Raw genomic sequence first — 21185 nt, 5'->3', positions numbered from 1 at the left:
AAATAAACATTTGAAATATATGAGTTTGTATGTAATGTATGAATATAATATACAAGTTTCACTTTTTAAATGGAATTACTGAAATCAATCTACTTTTTCATGATATTCTAATTTTATGACCAGCACCTGTACACACACACACAGGGGGTGAAAGGTGAACACAACAGGAGAAGAGGGTGCCCTCAGGTCGTAGGTGAGATTGGAGGCGGAGCTGTGACTTCATGTTTTCAAAAGGCTGCGTTTTACATGAAAACACGAAGGCGGCATCATAAGATTTTTATTCACTCTGGAACCCCAAAAAAACTAGTTGTTTTAGGGCTCTTAAAATGCTGTGTGTGTGCAGAGGAAAACATCCGGAGCAATGCAGACGGGGGCTACGTTATTTTCAAAATAAAAGATCCTAACAATCGCTGCCGACTCAAAGAGTCAGGAAACAACCTTCACCTGTGTAACGGAAGCCATGGATGAAGCCGCCGGCAGACGCTCGGTAGTCTCTGGAGTGAGACGCAGCTCCCAGAACGAAGAGGCCGGGGGTGTTCGTCCCCTCGTACCAGGGTCCCACCGCCGGGAACCTGCCCTTAGCGTTCTCACTGTTAGGTGGACAGGCCGACCTGAGGACATTTAGGACATTTGATTTGAAACGGCACAACACAAAACAACCCAGTGCTAAATGAATAGAAATGTAGCTAAAAGCAACACCAGCAGAGCGGGAACTCAAAGGTACGGTTAGCGAAAAAGTCGAAAGAAGCCAAAACTAGCTAAATATTAGCTTCAAACAAAGACCAGCTAGAATTAGCAAAACAAAAGCTAGAAGCTAAAATTTGTAAAACAAAAACTAAAACCAGCAGAACAACAGCTAAAACTAGCTGAAATATAGCTAAAAGTAAAGACCAGTTAGAATTACCAAATCAAAAGCTAAAAACTAAAACCAGAAGATTACTAGCTAAAAGCATAAAATTAGCAAAACAGCAGCTGAAAGTTAAAAGCATCAGATCAGTAGCAAAAAGCTATACCAAGCATAAGAGTAGCTAAAAGTTGAAACGAGCAGAATAGTCACTAAAAGCAACACCGGAAGAACAGTAGCTATCATTAGCAAAACAGCAGCTAAAAGCTAAAAATAGTCAAGTACGCTGAAGTAGATTTTAAAGAGCCCAAGTTTTGAAGAGATCTCAGTGCATTTGCTAAGGAAATTATAAATGAATTTAAATAAAAGAAAAAGTAAAAATAGCAAACGTGGAAACCCTAAAATTCTAAACGAGCTGAACGATCTGATACCCAAATGTCCAAAAGTCGAAAAGCATAAACAGGAAGACCCCGCTGTGAATGCTGACTCAGCGTTCTCACAGTGAACCCTGCCGATGTTCAGCCCCGTGTCGTCGCCACGTTCACCTGTCAAAGATGCTGAAGTTGAATCGGAAGCCGAGGCAGCGGATCACGCGGTCGTAGGGTCTCCTCAGGGAGAAGTTGTCGATGTGGTGGCCGGGCAGCTCCTCTCCTGCCACGGCAGAGTCGTTCCCATCGCTCCTGTTCAGCAGGTACTTCTTGAGCGTCACGTAGAGTTTTCTCTCCTCCTTCTGGCCGCCTGACCTCCTCCTCCTCCCCCCTCTCCAGCGGCCCTGCTCCCTTCGCTCAGCGATGACTAGTTTCTCCAGGCGCGCCTCGATGAGTCCGTCGAGGGACTTCAGCTGGTACGTGTCAATCAGCTCGTTATTCACGGCCCTGAAAGGGAAACGTCGAAGGAAGCACTTCCCGCTTTACATCCTACAAAGTCAGCTGACAAATGAGGCCTGCCTTACCTGAGATCCCCAACGTAATGCGTCTGCCAGGCCAGTCGGACGGGGCTGGAGCTGAGCATGTGCACCCGACTCGCACTTCCTAAGACGCTCTGCGCCGTCTCAAAGGCCGAGTTCCCCTTCCCCAGAATGAGCACGGCCTGGTCCCTGTAGTCCTCGGGGTTGGTGGAGATGGACTCGTAGCCCTCGACGAGGTCCGAGCCGACGAACTCCACCTGCTGAGGCACCCACAAGCCCGTGGCCACCAGAAGGACGCTGAAGGGAAGCGAGCCGAGTTAGAACCCAGCTCGACCGAGAGCGCGGCGTTTAACGCGGCAGGACTGTACCTGCACGTGTAGTCGGAGGCGCGCTGATCCGTGAGGACGTAGCTCCTCCCCGAGGCGGACGGCACAGACCTGACCCTCCCGATGTCCACGCCGTACCGCACCCTCAGGTCGAGCTCCTTCGCGAACGCGGACAGGTAGAGCGGGAAGGCGTCCGCCGGCGGGTAGAACTCACCGCTCACCCTCCTGAGCAGCAGGTCGGGTCTGTCGCTCAGCAGAGAGTTCCAGTCGTGACGCAGGTTAAACTCCCGGTTCTGCCTCCCGGTGTGGATCTTGTTAATGCTAATCAGCTTCCTGTGTCTGGGGTACCTTCAGACACACACACACACACACACAAAAATAAAATGTTTCAAGACGTAATGCAGGGAGGACAGACTTCCTGCTCAGAGGCCCCTCACTTGTTGAAGAAGCCGCCCGGGCCAGAGTTCCTCTCCAGGATGATGTAGTCTCTTCTCGCCCTGGAGAGGAAGTAGCCCATCTGCAGGCCCGCGGGTCCAGCTCCGAGCACGCAGTAGGTGTAGTGCCGGGTGCCATTGTGGTCGGCGAGCGACGTTATGACAGAGCCAAACAGGGTGAACAGGACGAAACACGCAAGGTTTGGCTCCATAACCTGATGGACACAGAGCAGCGTTAGTGCACCAAAACACACAACCATGTGTAATATCAGGTAATTAAACTGTTTTTCTGTGGTGACACTCTTAACACGCTGCTCCACTGTTCTGACTTCAAAGGTTAGTCAGCTGTACATCCAGTGAGCACTGTCTGAGAGCTTCATTAACATCTGTCCAGTGGTTCACCAGACAAACAAAAACACACTTTACATACATACATCTATAAATACATACATACAGACGTATTACATAAGTACATCTGTATGTATGTATTTATGTACATACATACAAACACATACATACGTAGGGCATACAAACATGTACACAGTACACATATATATATAGTACATACATAAAAACATGCATACGTATGTAGTAAATACATACATTGTAAATATATATGTAGTAAATACATACAAGCATACATACAGTACACAAATACCTACAGTACATATTTACATACATACAAACACGCATACATATATACATACACACCTACAGTACAGATATGTGTACATATGTACACACATACAGTGCAGAAATACATATTTAAAGACAAACATAAGTTAGACCAGATAAAATAACAAACACTACTATCTGATGACGTCAGACACACTCTGCTGATAATAATACTTCAGTAAATAAAATAATAGCAGCCTGTTCTCCATGTGAGCATCTAAAGATGTCCAGTGTTGTTTCTTTCCTCACCCTCACCCTCACCCTCCCACATCCTGGGTATCTGGGCCACACTGGCAGCTACTCGTTAGCTTCTCCTCCTCCTCTCACTCCATTCCGTCGAACTAAAAACACCTTTTTGTCCCCCTGAATGTGGACACGAGGCAGCGCTCCTTGTCCAGGTACCCGAGAGAGCCGGACCCCGCCGAGGACAGGGAGTCCGACACACACACACACACACACACACACACACTCACACCACCACCGGCTCTCCGGGAACTCCGCAGCCGACGTTGTGTCACCCTGCCCGGGATGGATGGAGGGGTGTGGGTGGGTGGAGGGATGCGGAGCCAGATGTTCCAGACGTTACCTTCTTACGCCAGCCGCCGTCTCGCGCCCAACATCTGGACCGACAGGCGTGTTTTCTGCGCGACATGTCCCAGCTCGGCTCGGCGGGTCCTCGGATGAGCCTCCACCTCCCGGGCCCCGGGGCATAAAAACAGGCGGAGGGGGAGGGGCTGCTTGCACAGAGGGGGCGTGGCTACAAAATACCACTGAAGAAGAAGGAAAAGGCACGCTGTGGGTCATGTTTCACATTCTCTGAAAGCCAGCTTCAGATTAAATCAAATAATCCTGATAAATGTTATTATGTTTATGTGACTTGTTTCAAAAATGCACAAAATTTTTAAACAAATTAGACATTTTTAATAATTAATACGTTTTACAAAGTTACCATTTTTACTTATTTGTATAATAATAATTGTCACTAATAATAAAAATCCTATGTAAATATTATATATTGTATAATAAAAATCATACTTACCGTTAACATAGTAGAGTTTAGCAGTTTTTAGTGTTTTATCACCCGCCAACTTTTATTAAGTAATTATTAGAGGTCCTAACTTAGATGTAATAACTTTTAGTCAGTCCAATTCAAGATGGCCGTCCTAGAGAACTGACCTTAACCAACAAACCCTCAAAATGGCTATGCTTTTAATCACCTTAGATTTGGTGTGGTAGTAGCTGAGACTCGTCCCTGACTTGCACTCTCAGGGCTAACGATTAACCGTTGCAGCCAACCCTGTCTGTTAGCGAAATATCTCACGAACCACCCGTCGGATTTCAATGAAACTTGTACACAGTAGTCATGGGATGGACGTCTACAGCTGATCAACGTTTGGAGTCAAACCGATTTAAGATGGCTGCCACAGCTGAGCCATCTTGGCCAACATAAAAATGTCTCTAACTCAGTCGGTTTTACAGATTTCAAGCTGAGATTTGACGTGGTAGTAGCTGAGAGTCGTTAACGACACATACTCTGAGTGGGACATTTTGTGATATCATGTGAGACTTTGGTATTGTTAAGATTTGACTAAAAGAGCAACAGCTCTGTTGTTTCTTAACACAAAATGGCCTTAGTCTAAAACTCTGCCTCCCAAAAATCTATTTTTCTTCGAGGCACAGAGTTCACGTGAACAGATGTTTGATTTTGAAGACTGGAGTTGTTTTTAGGCAGAAACAATCCACTTTAAACTCTCAGAAATATAGTGTTTCTCCAAACTGAGGCCGTTCCAAGACCTACCTGCAACAGGTAAGATACTAACTGTTCAGTATTGCTTTCCTCAAAGCCTCCCCTTCAAAGGATCAGAACTGTCGATTCACGCTTTGGATTTCTGCCTCGTCACGTTTTCCGGCTGCACGTTGCCACATCTGCGCCGTCACGAGTCCGGCGACGCAGCAGTCACACTTCCCATCTGACTCAGCAGCTGCAGCCTCATAAAAAAAACCGAGAGGCGAGCGAGAACCGAGAAACCACAGCGGAGGCGTCGCCGAGAAGGGACACGACTCTACAGCTCGTCGGACGAACTCACCCAAACGGACGGGGACCATGAAGAGCGCCAGGAAGAACGACTCGGGCAAAGCGGGCAGGTAGGACGGCTGGGAAAAATAAAAAAAATAAAATAAAAAGCGTTCTTGCACAGGGCGTCACGAGTTCTGTCGCTCCCCACAGCGACCTGTCGGAGCAAATCAAAGCTGCCACTAAGGACAACCACGTCAGAGCGGAAAACACACAGCTGATGCTCAGCTACCAGAAGGGACAGATCACCCTGCCGCAGTACAAGGTAAAACTGATCGAACTCGAATACATCTCCTCCTGTTTGTTTGTCCAATCCGTCCCAACAGGAGACGTTCCTCCGGTGTCTCCCTGTCAGGTCCTGCTGTGCTCCCTGTACGAGATCTACAAGGCCCTAGAAGAAGAGCTGGACAGGAACGCTTCCCATCCGGCTGTTGCTCCCATATACTTCCCTCAGGAGCTCGCCCGTCTGGAATCCCTGGAGGCGGATCTGGAGCATTTCTTCGGCTCCGACTGGAGGCAGAAGGTCATCGTCCCTGCGGCCACGCACAGATACCAGCAGAGACTACGGGAGGTGGGTTAAAAACACTTGTGACCGCCCGCGGATCCCGTCGACACTAACGCCGCTGAGCGCGGAGTTTTGTCTGGTTCAGATCGGCAGGGAGAACCCGGAGCTGCTCGTGGCCCACGCCTACACCCGCTACCTTGGCGACCTGTCGGGCGGCCAGGTGCTGGGGAAGATCACCCAGAAGTCCCTGGGGCTGGGCGGCGGGGAGGGCCTGGCGTTCTTCTCGTTCCCCGGCGTGAGCAGCCCCCACCGCTTCAAGCAGCTGTACAGGAGCCGCATGAACAGCGTGGAGCTGACAGAGGCGGGGAGGGCGGCTGTGCTGGAGGAGGCGGTGGGCGCGTTCGAGCTGAACATCCAGGTGAGCTGGCGGATTCAAAGCTGCTGCCTGAAAGCCCTAAAAACATCAGTCTACTGGGTTTTATAGAGGATGGCAGGCAGAAACACAGAGCAGACAATGAGCCTCGAACAGTCACTGTGCGAAAGCTGAAACTTTTACTGAAAATAAAAATAAGTCCTGAACAGTAGCAGCTAGAAGCTTCTGCTTTTTTTCCATGAATAAACTGGACAAGAAGCGTAAACACTGCAACTAAGAGGAGCTTGTTTTGGAGGTCAACAGTCAACAATATCAAAATGCCACTTCAGTCAAATAAAATCCAACTTTCTGTCAATTTAACCCCAAATTGTTTTTTTCTGTGGAAGCATGTCTGAGCTGCGGGTTTCTCACTTGTTGAGCCCAAATCCCATCTGTGTGCGTAGGCGGAAACTTTCATCTACGTCGTACAGAATACTGCTAAAGTCGCGTCCCGTTACGCCTCGACTGAGCCACGCTTTAATCCAAAGCTGTGGACGGTGGACCGAACCGAATGCTGGGATGAATAATGACGAGGGCTTTCACATTTCTTTCCACCCCGGCAGCCTTGATGAAACAACTTCAAGTCACCGAACTCAGCAGAAAGAGGACCTGAAAGTCCTCCGTGCGGAACAAGCACGTGAAGTTTGCTGAGAATTGAAAAAAAAAAAAAAACAACAAAAAAACATGTTTTTCCTCCTCTCTTTTAGGTTTTTAACGACTTGCAGAAAATGCTGAGCGTCACGACAGAGACGGCCGGCCAATCAGAGCGCAGCCTCCGGACCCCCGGGCTCCCGGCGTCTCCAGTCATGCAGCTCACCGTGGGACTGTGCCTCGCGGCGGCCATTGTCGGAGCGGGAATGTTCGCCTTGTAGAACGTCGCTGCATTTATATTGAATATGACACTTTAGACACCGAAACAAACACCTGTTGTTTCTAAGTCCTGATTATGTTATGACTTCTGTTCCAAGTGCCACGAGTTCTCACAGAATTAACTTGTTTATAGGAGTGATGTCGAATTTTCTCCTCATGGGAACCAGACCTCCTTCTGGTCCAGTATTTCAATATCTTCAATAAAAGCTCCTGTGTTGACTTGGGGGGGCAGAGCTTTGATTCGGAGCTTCCCCATTCGGACCTGGGACGCTGATGTTAATTCTTAATTGTCTTTAAATGCTCTCTATATTTTGCGCACAACGTATAAATAAACCTGAGTGATTTCATGTAACAGTGCCTGGAAGTTTTTTTTTCCTAAAAGGCTTGACAGCAGAAAACAAAACTCATTTTGCTGATATTTGTGTTAAATAAATCGATCTACTTGGTCAGAATTAAAGTCGTATTGGTTTATTTTTTTTTATCTCATTTTTACAAAGGGAACACATCTAGGTTGAAAAGCGTCACTACCGCCTCAGCAGTGACACGCCGTCGGTTTTTCTGCCAAAACTGCCTTCAAATTCAACAACGGAAACAGAGCAAAACTATTTACATCAACAACAATCTGCATGTATCGGAGCCCAGCGTGCTCTACTTGACTCGGAAGAGGACCTTCCTCTGCATGCGGTGCTGCAGCTCGCCCCTTCTCAGCATCAGGTGGAGGACTTTGTAGATGGCATGCTCGGGATATTTCTGTAAAAAGGGAGGAGAAAAAAGCACGTGAGCGGAAAGCAAGCGCTCCAGACGGGATCTAATGGGTTAATAGAGAGAAGAAAAAGGAGACTTTTTTTTTCTTTGGACCGACCTGCTTGGTGAAGTCCTGGACGATGCTGTGCTCCGACACCTGCGAGCCGATGGCAAAGCGCCTCTTCAGCTGCTTCTCGATGCGGGAGAGCATTTCCTGGTCCTCCTGAGTGGTGAAACCCTCCACGCCTGGGAACAAACACCAGGACGGAGGCGAGTTAAGAAAAAAAAACAGCAGGGAACGCTGGAGACGAACTGAGCTTTGGAACACAATCTCTTCTTATCCCCTCCGTTTCTCACAGCTAACGCACCTCTGTTGTAAACGCGTACAGGACACACAGAGGCGCGTGGACCTTCTCTATCTCACCCGTGAGGCTGCCGGACAGCGCAGCGTCCAGCGTGGAAATCTGGAAGAGCCTGAGGGCCTCGTCCACCTCCTCCTCTCCGGCCACGGCCTGCAGCTTCATCTTGGCCAAAGACTCGGCGATGCGTATGACGGCCTCCAGCTGCCTGATTAAAATAAAATAAAAAGGATAAATTACGACTAAACCCTGGGGAATGTCGAGCAGAACAAAACTGTGATGTAGAAACTAAACGTACCTGACAGTGATGGGGATGGAGGGCCGCTTGTCGGACTCGCGCTCGTGCTCGCGGGCGCCGCTCCTCATCACCACGTACCGGTTCTTCAGCTTCTCAGCGGCGGCCGCGGAGAGCCGAGGGCCGCATTTCCTACGAGCAAACATCAGGCGCAAGGTGAGCAACAAAGCACCCGACTGTGGGCTCCCGACTTGCCTCCGCGACACGGCGCAGACTCACGTTCTGGCGTAGGCGATGTACTTCTTAAACGTGGCCAGTGGAATCTCGCCTTCCACGCCTTCCGTCTGCGTCTGGGCGCTCAGGTGGACGTTCATCACGTGACGAGCCAGCGTCTTAAAATGAATAAATAAAGTCACACGTTACGCTCGGTGTCGGCAGCCCGTGGCGGGCCGATGACCTGAACCGCGCCCAGCCGCCTCACCATGTCTCTCTGCTGGTCGTGCTGGTCTTTGATGATGAAGATCATGTCGAAACGGGACAAGATGGTGGGCATGAAGTCGATGTTGTCCTCTCCCTTCGTGTCGTCCCAGCGGCCGAACACAGAGTTGGCGGCGGCCAGCACGGAGCAGCGCGAGTTCAGGGTGGTGGTGATGCCCGCCTGAGGGGAAGGCCCGGGTGTTTATTACCATGGCGACCGCCTCCCGAGCAGCAGCAGCAGTGATTTTCCGTACGTACCTTAGCAATGGAGATGGTCTGCTGCTCCATGGCCTCGTGGATCGCCACTCTGTCATCTTCTCTCATCTGAGGTGACAGAAAAACGCAGCTCTGATTGGAGTTCAGGGGCAGAAATGAAGCTAAACGGGGAGGGATGCTGAGAGCTGAATGACGGCTGAGGTTTGCTGAAACGGTGCAGACAAAGCTAAAAGATGTAGAACACTAGCTAAAAGCTAAAAGGGAGCAAACCCAACCTAAAAGCCAGAAGTAGCAAAGGGTTAGGTAAAAACTACAAGTCTGCAAACCTAAGGGTAAAACTTAAAGGGTCAGAAGGTTAGCAGTAAGCTAAAACTAGCCATAGGCTGTCTAAAAGTAGCAAAAGGTTAGCTAAAAGTATCAAAGGGCTAGCTAAAAGCTAAAAGTCTCAACATGCTAGGTACAACTTAAAGGATCAAAAGGCTAGCAAGAAGCTACAAGTGCCAAAAGGCTAGATAAAAGCTAAAAAAGTCAAGGGGCTAGCTAGAAGCTAAAAGTAGCAAAAGGTTAGTTTAAAGTTTCAAAAGGCAGGGTAAAACTTAAAGGAGTCAAAAGGCTAGCAAAAAGCTAAATGTAGCCAAGAGCTGGCTAAAACCTAAAAGTAGCAAAAAGGTTAGCTAAAAGCTAAAAGTGTCAAAGGGCTGGCTAAAAGCTATGGGTAGTAAAAAGCTAAAAGTATAAAAAATATATAATAATAATAATAATCACACTGTGCTGAAGTAGATTTTAAAGAGAACATTTTGAAGGGATTGAAGAGAAATATTTTGATTTGTAAAAAATTACAAAAATCAAACATCATAGCGCCCATCTTCAGATATGAGCTGAAGGTTTTGGTTAATAAATGGCTAAAACACCAAAGAAGAAGTTAAATAGAAACAAGAAAATACAGAAAAATAGGAAAACAATAGTGGGAACGCTAATTGGGCATTCCCACGATGAACAACTCCCGCCCCACGGGTCCGAGTCTCACCTTGTCGAACTCATCTATGCAAACCACTCCGCCGTCGGCCAGCACCATGGCCCCGCCCTCCATGATGAACCCACGGGTGGCGGGGTCCCTCAGCACCGAGGCCGTGAGTCCAGCCGCGCTGCTGCCTTTGCCTGACGTGTAAACCTGCGGGGGGCCACAGAGACACGGCTGAGGATGGCAGCACGTCGCGCCAAGGTTTTCCCGGTCGGATCTGGACTGGGACGGCTTACCCCGATCGGCGAGCATCGCTCCACGAACTTCAGCAGCTGGGACTTTGCTGTCCCAGGATCTCCGAGCATCAGCAGGTTGATGTCGCCCCTGCGAGTGAGGCCGTCAGGCAGCCTGAGGGACACAAAGTCGAACCGTCGCTTAACAAACGGCGAGAACTGGAATTACATTTACAGACACAGTCATTTGAGAAATAAAGTTTCGGATCTTGAGTTTTATGTATCGGTTTTCACCTCTTCCTTGAGCCTCCAAACAGCAAACAGGTGATGGCCTTCTTCAGGTCGTCGCTGCCGTAGATGGATGGAGCTATGGAGCTCGCCAGAGAGTCGTAGATGTTAGGAGAGGCAGCAAGAGCCCTCAGCTCCTCCTCTTCCTGCGGAGACACTGACCCGGTGGCGCCGCGACCTGCAGGAGACAAAGAAGAGCTACAATAGAAATCGTTTCACCAACACGTGAGCCAACAAGAGCAAAAACCCGCGGCTACCTGCTCCTTCCGTGTCCACCTGGATGCCGACCACTCGCAGGTACGACGCACGGATCCCCACGCCAACGCTTTTCTCCTTGCCTTTGGCCTTCGCGGTAGCCACCTTTTTGATGGAGTAGATGCCCATAATGGTCACCCGGTTGCCAGGAACCACCCGGTCACACAGATACCTGAGAGAGGGGGGAGGAGATCTGTGTCAGCAGAGCTCACGACTCTGGACCAAACGTCTCCGTGGGAACGCGGCGGGCCTCTACCTGTCGCAGTAAAGCTGCAGGTGGCGGGGCATTTCTCCGTGAGGCACAGCGTCCGGGGACTCCTGCAGGCGGAGCGTCTGGAAGTCCACGCAGACGCAGCGGTCCGGGATGATGAAGTACGGGTCCATGGGGCACTTCACCCTCCCGGCATTCTCGCTGAAAGGAGAGGACGGCTCGTTAGGACTCGGCGGCGCTCGACACAGTTCGAATGAAACAAGTCGGTCACGCCTACCTGTTGCACTTGCGTGGCAGAGCGTAGCCCTGCAGGCCCGGGGGCAGCGGGATGTTGTTGATGACGTTGCGGCAGCCGCGGCACTGCAGACACACCTTGGTAGCCTTCGCCTTGATCGCCGTGGCTGAGATGATGATGCCGTGCACCTTCACCAGACGAGACACCTGCTCCGACTGCACGAGATGGAAATTAAAAATAAAAACAAAATCCGCCCAGTGCTTCATGAGCTCCTCCGCAGACAGACAAAGGACTATGGCGGCAGGCGATAAAGAACAAAAAGAAGCCAGCAGGTACCTTGAGGCTGCGAATGGAAGCATGATGAGCGTCGCTCTTCAGCATGACCTGGATGTCCTGCACCGCCTCCTCCCCGACAGGCCGAGGACGAGTCACCTCATCGGCCACCTCTTTGGCAGCTTCTTCCAGCTGTAATTTAAAAAACAAAAGAAGTTCAGAATCAGAGAGGAGCCATGATGCCGTGTGGGAAGGGAGCCGAGGAACGGCAGGCTCACCAAGGGCAGGTTCTCAGTGGGCAGCTTGTAAAGACAGTCGGACAGGTCCTCGTCGAAGCTGGCGAGGTCCTCCATCTCCACCACCACCCAGTACTCCCCCAAGGTGTAGTGTCGCTTCAGCTCATCTCTGACCAAGAAACAGAAATATGTGATGATGTGGTGAAAAAAACAACAACAGTTGAACCACAAGATCTCCCATGAAGTCGGATGAATGACTGAAGGAGGAAATATTTCTCTGAAGGCTGATTTAGCATTTAGGTTTTATTTTTCAGTCCAACTACTTCTGCTATTTTATGACTTTGGTTTTTTGAAACTTTTATACTTTTGAAAATATTAATTTTGCTACTTCTAGTTTATAGTCAGTCTTTACCACTTCTAGCTAATGTTTTGCTACTTTTAGCTTATAGCTAACCTTTTGTACCTTTTAGGTAGCTTTTTGCTGCTTTTAGGTTTGAGCTAGCCTTTTACTTGTTTTAGCTTTTAGCTAGCATTTTGCTACTTTTAGCTAATTACACTACTTTTAGCTAGTGTTTTGCCACTTTTAGCTAGAGTTACGATACATTTAGCTGGCATTTTGCCACCTTCAGCTAGTGTTTTGCTACTTTTAGCTAGAGTTACATTACATTTAGCTGGCATTCTGCTACTTTTAGCTATTATTTTTAAACCTCTTTTTAGATTTATCATGTCCTGGATGACTGAGAATCTACACCGGCATAGCTTCTTGTTACTTTTAGCTTTCAGTTAGCAATCTGCTGCTCTTATTAGCTTTTAGCTAGTGTTCTGCAGCTACTTTTAGCTAGCATTTTGCTTCTATTAGCTATTGTTCTGGTTCCTTCAGCTTTAACTTGGTTTTAGCTTCTTCAGCAAATATCCAGTCATTCAGCACTCAGTGTTCACATTAGTTTCTCCAATCGGAAGTAGAGTTTATTTATGTATAAATTCAATAAGAGACTTATTTTTTGTTGATAAACTTCAGCATTAAGATAATTGATTAGATACAGTCATCTGGTCACATTCAGGCCTTTACCTTTACCTTTCTGCAGCAGTTTTATCACTGTACTGGATGCTGCTCACCTGTATTTATAAGTGAAGCCGGTCCGGTCGGTTCCCACTCTGAACTGCCGGAGGAACTCACGGAACCGCTTCTGGATCTGGGCCCGTTTCTGTCCGCCTTCATCCCCGCCGGGCGCCTCTCCTCCTCCGAAGCTGTCGCTGTAATACACCCCCGGGTCGTCGAAGCCAGACATGCTGCAGCGAATTGTGGAAAACTGCCTCTTTCTCTGATAAAGAAAAAAACCCAAAGGGGACCTCAGACTACCGTGGACAAAGAGCTGCACAGGACGGTCGGTTTCGCGGCAAAAACTAAACAGTTTCCTGTCTGCTTCCCGCGAGCCGCTTTCTTCCCCCCACCCACCAGGCCTCCTGTGCCCTCTGATTGGCTGAACAGAACCACGCTGTTTTTCTATTGGTCAGACAGACTTCCAGGGAGGCGGGTCGTAAATGTGAAGGTGGAGCTCGAGAGCTGTGGTGGCGCGAAAAAGACAAGGAAGGGAGGGGCGACAGAGCAACACGTGTTATAAATCATAAAAAAATAAAGTTTACTGACAGTGGAACGGGTTTTTATTATTTAACTTTATTGTTCCCTTAAAGGAGATGCTTTTACGAAACAGGCTTAAAAACTTGGAAGGATAAAAATCAGTTCAGAAGCATCAAACTAAACAATTATTCAGCAGATGAACAGCTGAATGCATATAGCCCGCTGCCTTTCAAGAGTTGAAATCTACGCCAGTTTTATCTGTAAAACTGACTCAGCTAAACCATGTTTGTGTTGGACAATGTCAATGAGCTGTGGCAGCCATCTTGAATTGATTCAACTTCAAAGGTTAATTTAGTTGTAGACGAACATCCAACGACGTCCCAATAAGATTCATCGTGTGGTTCGAGAGATATTTTGCTAACAGGTGGAACCAGCTGCCTCCACCAGATGTTATCAAAGTTTCAAAAACCTTTGAAAGAAAACACGCAGCGGTGTAAATGAAATTAGTCTTGTTTAGCTTTCTCAATGAGACCTTAGTTTATGGGCTGTCCTTCGAGTTCAATAAACAATAAACAATGATTTTTCAGATCATATCCAAAACTTCTTTTTGTGTCTCAAGTTCAGCTTCGTTTTAACAGTTTAACTGGACATGAGACATAGACTGGTATGGGACATGTATGAGGACAGGGCAGTAATGAGGTGTGCTGTAGGAGTGGTGGGAGTGCATCAAGGATCGCCTCTGAGCCCCTTTCTTGTTTGCTCTGGTGATGGAGACAGTGGAACTAACAAAAAGACAGGAGACAGAACTGGAAGTGTCAGAGCTGAAGGTTCTCCTTGGAAGGGACGAGGATGGACAGGATGAGGAATGAGGTCATCAGAGGTACAGCACAGGTTGAAGGACTGGGAGATAAAGTTAGAGAGGCCAGACTGAGATGGTTTGGACATGTGCAGAGGACGGACAGAAGGATGTTAGAGACGCAGCTGCCAGGAAAAAGACAAAGAGGAGACATATAGATGCAGTTAGAGAGGACATGGAGGGAGTTGGAGTGAGGACAGAGGATGCAGAAGACAGAGTTAGATGGAGGATGAGTTGCTCTGGTAATCCCTGAAAAGGAAACAGTTGAAAGAAAAAGAACTGGACAAAATATTTGATTTTAAGGTCTTTGTTTAAACCCATTATGTGCTGAGTGGAGTCTTTAGTACACTCAGTGTAAAGTTTTCCTTCATTAATAAAACTCACATAACAGAAACAAACAGCCTCAAGGTTTTTTTATTTGCAAGATAAGTTCAATGATTTTTTTTAAAAAAAGCTCTAATAATGCAACATTATTAGTCGAAGCAACACTAAACCTGTCAATATTACTTCAACAATTGTCTTAAAAATCACATTCATGGATGTAGTGAAGCAAATGTGGAATTTTTAGCCCTTTTTTCTTCAAATACAAACACCTACATTTTAGCAAAAAGCCCTTTTTAGCTAAGAACTGACTAAAAAATATGATTTCTTTCCACTGACCTATTTTTGTTTACTAATAATTCCTTCTGTATCGGTCACAGTGTTTTAGTAACAGGTGGTTTGGTGGATTCTTCCACTTGCTGCTCGTTCGTCTCTCTCAGGAGATGACTCCGTGCTTTCTGCCGGTCTGGATGAAAGCTTCCACGCAGCGATCGATGTCCTCGTCCGTGTGCGCAGCCGAGATCTGAACACGGATCCTGGCTTTGCCCTTTGGTACGACTGGGTACGAGAACCCAATCACATAGATTCCTGTGGAAAGGGTGACGAGGGAATAAAAAAAAAAAAAAAAAGTAAAACTTCCATGCAAGGCTGAGATTTTGCGTGAATTGATTGGTTTAGTTTCCGGATGCTAGGCGTCTCACCGAGCTTCAGCATGTCGTCAGCTATCAGAGAGGCGAGCTGCGCGTCGCCGAGCATCACGGGGCAGATGGGGTGAGCCGAGCCTGCGATGGTGAAGCCGGCCTGCGTCATCTTGTCACGGAATCTGATTGGAAAGCGTAAAAAAATGCCATCACAAATTCAATTCTGGGACAAACAAACGTCGACGCTGACAACAGGTTGGCGTATCTTTGCTAGCTCAGCTCCTCTTAAAGCGACAGTCCAGCATTTTTCTGAAGCGGAGGACTTATATTACCTGCTGTAGATGGCGTAGACAGGCCTAACAAGCTAACGGCTAATCTGAGCGGCACCAAAACCAAAATAGGTTGCTGCCGCCCCTTAAGAGCTCCAAATCTCACTAATTTCATAGCAGTTTGCATTTTTTAAACATTTGCACCGCCATTATTTAGACATTACACAGCTATACGAGTAGGAATGTTCTGATATTCCTGCTACTGGCATCAGTAGTGCTACAGCTAGCTGCTGCCACTGCTTTTAGCTCGTCAATCCAGGCAGGTTTAAACCAATTCTCTGACACTCAAACGAGCCATCTGCAACAGGTAAGATGTTAATCGCTCTTCTGTCCAACTCGCCTCATGGTTTTGGCCGCCATGCTCTGCGCGATCTCATTAGACGCAAGCAGCAGCTCCACGGCGCGGGTGGCGCAGCCCACCACGGCGGGGGGGAGGGCGTTGGAGAACAGGTAGGGCCGCGAGCGCTGCCTCAGCAGGTCGATGAGAGGCTTGGGACCGACCGTGTAGCCACCTGCAAGGAAACATAAAATTAGAGAAAGATGATTTTAATCTAACAACCAAATCCTAATTCCTTCGAATCTCATGTCCTAAAAAAACAAAGAAATAAATCAGTTTTTACTTTTATTATTTGTTGGATTGTTTATCGCACATGATCACAGTAAGGCAATGTTTCACTTTTTTCAAATTTCTATATCGTTTTGAACGGTTCCCTGGGAACCACAGCAAAGTCTGTTTTAAAAAAGGAGCTGGTTGCACGAATCCTTGCTCGTGAAAAAGCTTTGTAAGCATGGAGAACCAAGTCAAACCGCGCAGGAGTGAGTGGAAAAAGGGCCAATCGTCAGGTGCAGAGTAACACGTGGGACTGCTGCAGATTTGCAGACACGTACCTGCGGCTCCTCCCAGAGCTTTCCCCAGAGTGGAGTTCACAATATGAACTCTGTCCGTCACTCCCAGCAGCTCGTCTGTTCCTCTGCACGGCATAGAGGGAGAGAAAAAAAGGACTTTATTCAACCTTCAGTTCTTGTCAAACGCAGCTTTAATACGATGACCTCGTTCACAGGGGTCATCATTTAAAAGTCGATGTAATCATTAATTTTCTGCATATAAGGAAAACTTTAAAAGCATATAAAGAAACTTATGTTGTGTTTTTCTGGCTCTGATGTAAAAACTACAAGAAATATGAGCTCCTTAAAATAACCGACTCATCTCCAGGCAGCAGGGTTCTTGCTGCGAGTAGAAAAAACAATATCAGAGAGAGGAGGAAAATTTTACTGGCTGGGGCAGAGCGCACACCACAAAAAATTTTAAATATATTAAATGTTGACGTTATACCTGCCTCGGGGCCCCAGGAATCCAGTGGCGTGACACTCGTCTATGAACACCATGGCTCCGTACCGCTCTGCCAGGTCACAGATCCCTGGCAGGGGAGCCACGTCTCCGTCCATGGAGAAGACTCCGTCAGTCACTACCAGACGCATGCGCGACGACTGCGGAGGAAAACAGACCCGGGCGGAGCAAACGGTGTGTCAACAATCCGCATCTTCAAGAACATCAAAACAAACACACCAAGAAACTATCCATAACCACATTTTTATGAAACAAAATGCTCTCTGGCTCAGTTATTAACCTAAATCCTAAAGAAAATGAACAGCTAAGATGTAGATGTACATCCTAGGGTCAGCCACACACCTGAGCCTCTCGCAGCTTGTCCTCCAGATCTCCAAGGTCCATGTGTTTGTAGCGCAGCCTCTTGGCTCGACACAGGCGGATGCCGTCGATGATGGAGGCGTGGTTGAGCTCGTCGGACAGAACCGCATCGTCTGGGCCCAAGAGCACCTGCGGCGAAAGTCATTTCACGCCTCTCTTATAATTACAAAAGTCTTTTGTTTTGTTTTTTTGAAGAGAGTCAACGTACCTCAAACAGCCCGGCGTTCGCGTCGAAGCAGCTGGCGTAGAGGATGCAGTCCTCTCGCTCGTGAAACTCCGCAAGCTTCTGCTCCAGATGTTTGTGCAGATCCTAAGAAAAACGAGTAACAACCATGAAAGTCGTCTGTGGCGGTTCGGAGTCTCCGCGCGGTTTTCAGCGTCTCACCTGCGTCCCGCAGATGAACCTGACGGAGCTCAGTCCAGCACCGTGGGACTTCAGAGCATCGACTCCCGCCTGCACCACCTCTGGGTGGCTGGACAGGCCGAGGTAGTTGTTGGCACAGAAGTTCAGTGTAGCTGAAAGACACAGAATTTGAATTAAAAAGGGGCAATTTGTGTCGTAGATTCAGAATGACAAGAAATGGAACCAGTGGTACCATAAAAAGTAAAAAAAAAACAAATAGGACGGGATCAGAACAGTCATTTTGGTCAAACCTTGTGCACCATCATGTGATATTGTCAGACCTTATCAGATGTGTTAGTGCACAAAGAATGTGTTGGGAGTGACTACCCCACCAACATTTAGCTCGATTGTAAAACTACAGAGTTAGAGCCATTTTTGAATTGGCTACAGTCAATAAGTTGTGGCAGACATCTTGAATTGGGTTGACTACACCAAAAGCTAATCGGTAGTAGATGTCTAGCCCATGATTACTTGGAGAGTTTTGTTAAAATCCATCCAGGGGGTTATGTGATATTTCATTGACGCACCAGCGGACGTGAACTCCACAGTCACTTGTACACATGACGGGTCATGACCTCGAGGCACTGAGCCGTTCGTAAATCCACAGAGTCAACAGGAAGGCAAAAAGCCAGGGGTGAGCTGCTGCCCCTGTGCAGGTCGACGTTAGACTGTTTTCAAATCCAAAACATAATAGAGTATGTTGTATTTAATTCTGCAAAGCTATCTAGACCAGTGTTGTTGATTAAACCAAATTAATTCACTTTAATTTAAAAGGCCTAGTAGTTATTGGAGCAGGAGTGTCAAACTCCAGACTTTAAGGGCCGGTGTCCTCGAAGTTTGAGTTGTTTCCTGCTCCGACATCCCTGATTCAAAAAGTTTTATTTATTACCACTTCAAAAAATGATCAATTTCTTCAGAAGCATGCCCACAAGTCATCTATGTAAATCAAAGTTTGAAAGCATCTAAATCTTCTCAGTTGTTCCTGAGATATTTGGCTAACAAACAAACAAACAGTGTTGACTCAAACACCTAATGCCAAACTTTTAAGCAGGTGTGTGGCACAACGTGTGGAGCTCAAGGTTTTTTTTGTTGGGAGTGACTCTCAGCAACTACCACACCTAATTTGAGATCAATATCTCAGAAACTGGCTGATTTTTGCATTTCCTAAAGTCAGTTGGCTGTGGTGGCCATCTTGAATCAAGCTGACTCCATAGTTAAAGAGTTGTAGATGGACGTCCAATGACAGTTTCAGTAAAATGGTGCACAAGATATTATGCTAACAGGCAGACCAACACACACTAACAACAATATTGCCACAAACAGCATACAATCTAAAAGGTCCAAATTATTTGTATTTACACAACTTGTCTGTTACATTCAGTTTACTGCTGCAGCAAACTAATAATTACCTTCCCATTTATTGAGAGGAAACAAAATATTTGTGTTTCTTACATAACAGAATCCAGCAGGTAAGACTTTAAAAACCTGTCTTGGTGAAAGAAGTATGTAAGAAATTAAGTTGGAAGCAGTTATTTGTGATACAGAAAGCCACGCGACTTTACTAAAAAAAGAAAATAAAAAAAATCCAAATCCAAACTGCAGTATTTAAATGCTACCTGCAGGTTGACGCGCGGAGTTCATTTTGTTGTGTTTTCCTGACGGCTATGACACTTTCAGTCACAAATTTTCACACCGTGCACCAACTTATTGGAGCCATTTCCAGCACTGATCCAGACTCTGTACTGTCTCCCCTGAGCACACGGCTCCGTGTTGAAACTAACAGCCACTCACTGCCTCGGCTGCCCTGCACGCTGATCTGAGGACCCTGCCTGGAGGTGATGATCCTCTCCGCTTTCCACGTCCCCGCGGCTCGAATCGTGTCCAGCTCGTGCTCCAGCAGCGCTCTGGCCTCGGCGACAGCCGCGAAGCTCCGTTTCAGAACCGGGTCCGAGGACGCCAGGAACCCGCGGGCCGGGTTTATCAAACTTCGGGCGGCTTTTCCGAGAGACATGTCGGTAAAAAAAAGTATAGTTTTTTTGGATTGTGAATCAGCACAAGCGAGCGACAAGACCTAACGTGTTTGCGTCACGTCAAAAAAAGATGGGCGTAAGTCCTGCAGACCAATCAAATGGCAGAGATTTCTGACAGTTGGCTTATTTCGTCCAATCATAATCAAGGATTCTTTTTCCTCACTACTAGTAGCCTCCAACCAATTAGAGCTGAGAGTGTTGCTTGTCCTCCGAGCAACAGAGACTGGAGGATTCTGATTGGACGAAAAAATGTCTACCTTAAATAACCTCACTGCAGACAGTTCTGACTCGTTAATTCTCTCAGAAACATTTTCATGTAATTACGGCGACTTTTTGTTATTCGTTATAAGAAAAAAAAGGGATATTCAAAATATTTTTTGAATCCATGAGGCCCCTCCTGAGACCATTTAAGAAAAAAAACAAAACAAGCACTCTTAGAAAAGAAACATGGCCACAAATCTAAACTAAAAGATCTGAAAATCTGAAATAGAAAACTGTTTTTTTAAATGGAAATTCTGTCTGTAATTCTGACTTCCTTACACATCTTACAGCACATAAGAGGCAGATCAGTAGACAAAATATGGATAAAAAATTATTCAAGGCCTAGCATTTCTTTGAGGAATGCATATCACCTGCGGTGGCATCTTAATTCAAGATGGCCACCACAGCCATATCTTGCAGGATGTGTCAATGCTCAGAGCAGGTGTTGAGGATGACTCTCAGCTACTACCACCTACCACTACCCTACCCTAAGTTATAGCCATTTTTGTGTTGGTGAAGGTAGATTAGCGGTGGCAGCCATCTCTTTTTAGGTTGACTCCAAATGTCAATCAATTGTAGATGTACAACCAATAATTGTTCTCACAGTTTCATTGAAAGTGGTTCATGAGAAATTTTGCTAACAAACATTTTGTTTGTTTTTTTACACTCAAAGAAAATGACTTGTCTTAAAGTTTATTTTCATTAGACACTTTCTTGTTGAACTTTCCCTTAAACAAACTAAAGTTTTTATTCAAAAGTACGATACTGGATAAAAAAATAAACAAATAAATAAAATCATCATATAGTGCACTTCCATTATGCTGTATGACCCTATACAATTGTTTTTATTATTCTAAATTTCATACTTTGATGTACTCTTCACCTAAAAGTGTATGAACACACACTAAAAGTATTCGCTCGCCTCCCTTCACACTGAACTTGAGTGACCTCCCAGTCTTGATCCATATAGTTTAATCTGATGTTGGCCCACTCTTTGCAGCTATAACAGCTTCAACTCTTCTGTGTAGGTTTTCCACAGGTTTAGGAGTATTTATGGGAAAGGTTTCACCATTCTTCCAGAAGCTGATCTGTGAGGTCAGAGCTTGATGTTGGACAGAAGGCCTGTCTCACAGTCTCTGCTCTAATTCATCCCAAAGGTGTTCTGTCAGGCTGAGGTCAGGACTCTGTGCAGGCCGGTCAAGTTCTTCCTCACCAAACTCTCTCATCCATGTCTTTATGGACCTTGCTTTTTGCGCTGGTGCTCAGCCATGTTGGAACAGGAAGGAG

The 21185-nt window shown here is 46.8% G+C and overlaps 4 protein-coding genes across 6 annotated transcripts in view; 1 reads left to right on the top strand and 3 right to left on the bottom strand.

Annotated features, from left to right (window-relative positions):
* Positions 1-3890, bottom strand: part of foxred2 (FAD-dependent oxidoreductase domain containing 2) — an 8101-nt gene extending 4211 nt beyond the window's left edge. The window contains exons 1-6 of one of the 2 annotated variants that reach the window (XM_017416467.3): positions 3773-3890; positions 2515-2726; positions 2120-2425; positions 1797-2048; positions 1390-1719; positions 445-611 (exon numbers count right to left, since the gene is read on the bottom strand). In XM_017416467.3, the coding sequence (XP_017271956.1) occupies positions 445-611; positions 1390-1719; positions 1797-2048; positions 2120-2425; positions 2515-2726; positions 3773-3838 (1333 nt within the window). In that variant the 5' untranslated portion in view covers positions 3839-3890. Of the gene's footprint in view, positions 1-444; positions 612-1389; positions 1720-1796; positions 2049-2119; positions 2426-2514; positions 2727-3659 lie in introns of both variants that reach the window. The other variant, XM_037978755.1, reaches the window with a different exon arrangement.
* Positions 3891-4741: 851 nt separating this feature from the next.
* hmox1a (heme oxygenase 1a) lies at positions 4742-7399 on the top strand. The gene is made up of 5 exons (XM_017416470.3): positions 4742-5331; positions 5414-5525; positions 5616-5831; positions 5911-6183; positions 6885-7399. Exons 1-5 carry the CDS (start codon positions 5291-5293, stop codon positions 7047-7049), a joined length of 807 nt encoding a protein of 268 aa, XP_017271959.1. The 5' UTR covers positions 4742-5290; the 3' UTR covers positions 7050-7399.
* An 88-nt stretch (positions 7400-7487) lies between these two features.
* On the bottom strand, positions 7488-13194 carry mcm5 (minichromosome maintenance complex component 5). The gene is made up of 16 exons (XM_017416537.3): positions 12887-13194; positions 11813-11939; positions 11598-11726; positions 11304-11476; positions 11072-11227; positions 10818-10987; positions 10567-10738; positions 10336-10447; positions 10106-10249; positions 9121-9186; positions 8867-9043; positions 8665-8777; positions 8449-8577; positions 8216-8358; positions 7910-8037; positions 7488-7797 (listed from the first exon to the last, which is right to left on the bottom strand). Exons 1-16 carry the CDS (start codon positions 13057-13059, stop codon positions 7696-7698), a joined length of 2214 nt encoding a protein of 737 aa, XP_017272026.1. The 5' UTR covers positions 13060-13194; the 3' UTR covers positions 7488-7695.
* A 1407-nt stretch (positions 13195-14601) lies between these two features.
* gcat (glycine C-acetyltransferase) lies at positions 14602-19695 on the bottom strand. Of its 2 annotated transcripts, none has more exons than XM_017416542.3 (9): positions 19399-19695; positions 17590-17720; positions 17413-17514; positions 17187-17333; positions 16830-16984; positions 16385-16467; positions 15837-16008; positions 15228-15349; positions 14602-15114 (listed from the first exon to the last, which is right to left on the bottom strand). In XM_017416542.3, the coding sequence occupies exons 1-9, from the start codon at positions 19616-19618 to the stop codon at positions 14963-14965; spliced, it is 1284 nt and encodes a 427-aa protein (XP_017272031.1). In that variant the 5' UTR covers positions 19619-19695; the 3' UTR covers positions 14602-14962. The 2 variants fall into 2 exon arrangements, with proteins under 2 accessions (XP_017272031.1, XP_024861757.1); XM_025005989.2 differs by lacking the exon at positions 19399-19695 and adding an exon at positions 19224-19338.
* Between the last annotated feature and the right edge of the window lie 1490 nt (positions 19696-21185).

This window comes from Kryptolebias marmoratus, linkage group LG12 (genome assembly GCF_001649575.2).
Source record: "Kryptolebias marmoratus isolate JLee-2015 linkage group LG12, ASM164957v2, whole genome shotgun sequence".
In the NCBI taxonomy this organism is placed as follows: domain Eukaryota; kingdom Metazoa; phylum Chordata; class Actinopteri; order Cyprinodontiformes; family Rivulidae; genus Kryptolebias; species Kryptolebias marmoratus.
Note: the sequence above shows the minus strand (reverse complement) of the source record. Positions and strands in the feature narration are given on the sequence as shown.

What these genes read in the sequence shown, in the direction of transcription:
- hmox1a (XM_017416470.3), top strand. Translation starts at nt 5,291, where the DNA reads ATGAAGAGCGCCAGGAAGAACGACTCGGGCAAAGCGGGCAG. An exon ending in GACTCGGGCAAAGCGGGCAG is followed by an intron (nt 5,332 to 5,413) that starts GTAGGACGGCTG and finishes CGCTCCCCACAG; the next exon opens with CGACCTGTCGGAGCAAATCA. An exon ending in ACCAGCAGAGACTACGGGAG is followed by an intron (nt 5,832 to 5,910) that starts GTGGGTTAAAAA and finishes TGTCTGGTTCAG; the next exon opens with ATCGGCAGGGAGAACCCGGA.
- mcm5 (XM_017416537.3), bottom strand. Translation starts at nt 13,059, where the DNA reads ATGTCTGGCTTCGACGACCCGGGGGTGTATTACAGCGACAGCTTCGGA. An exon ending in CTGCCACGCAAGTGCAACAG is followed by an intron (nt 11,228 to 11,303) that starts GTAGGCGTGACC and finishes CTCTCCTTTCAG; the next exon opens with CGAGAATGCCGGGAGGGTGA. An exon ending in TACATCGCCTACGCCAGAAC is followed by an intron (nt 8,578 to 8,664) that starts GTGAGTCTGCGC and finishes GTTTGCTCGTAG; the next exon opens with GAAATGCGGCCCTCGGCTCT.
- gcat (XM_017416542.3), bottom strand. Translation starts at nt 19,618, where the DNA reads ATGTCTCTCGGAAAAGCCGCCCGAAGTTTGATAAACCCGGCCCGCGGG. An exon ending in CGTGCAGGGCAGCCGAGGCA is followed by an intron (nt 17,721 to 19,398) that starts GTGAGTGGCTGT and finishes TGTGTCTTTCAG; the next exon opens with CTACACTGAACTTCTGTGCC. An exon ending in TGACGACATGCTGAAGCTCG is followed by an intron (nt 15,115 to 15,227) that starts GTGAGACGCCTA and finishes CCCTTTCCACAG; the next exon opens with GAATCTATGTGATTGGGTTC.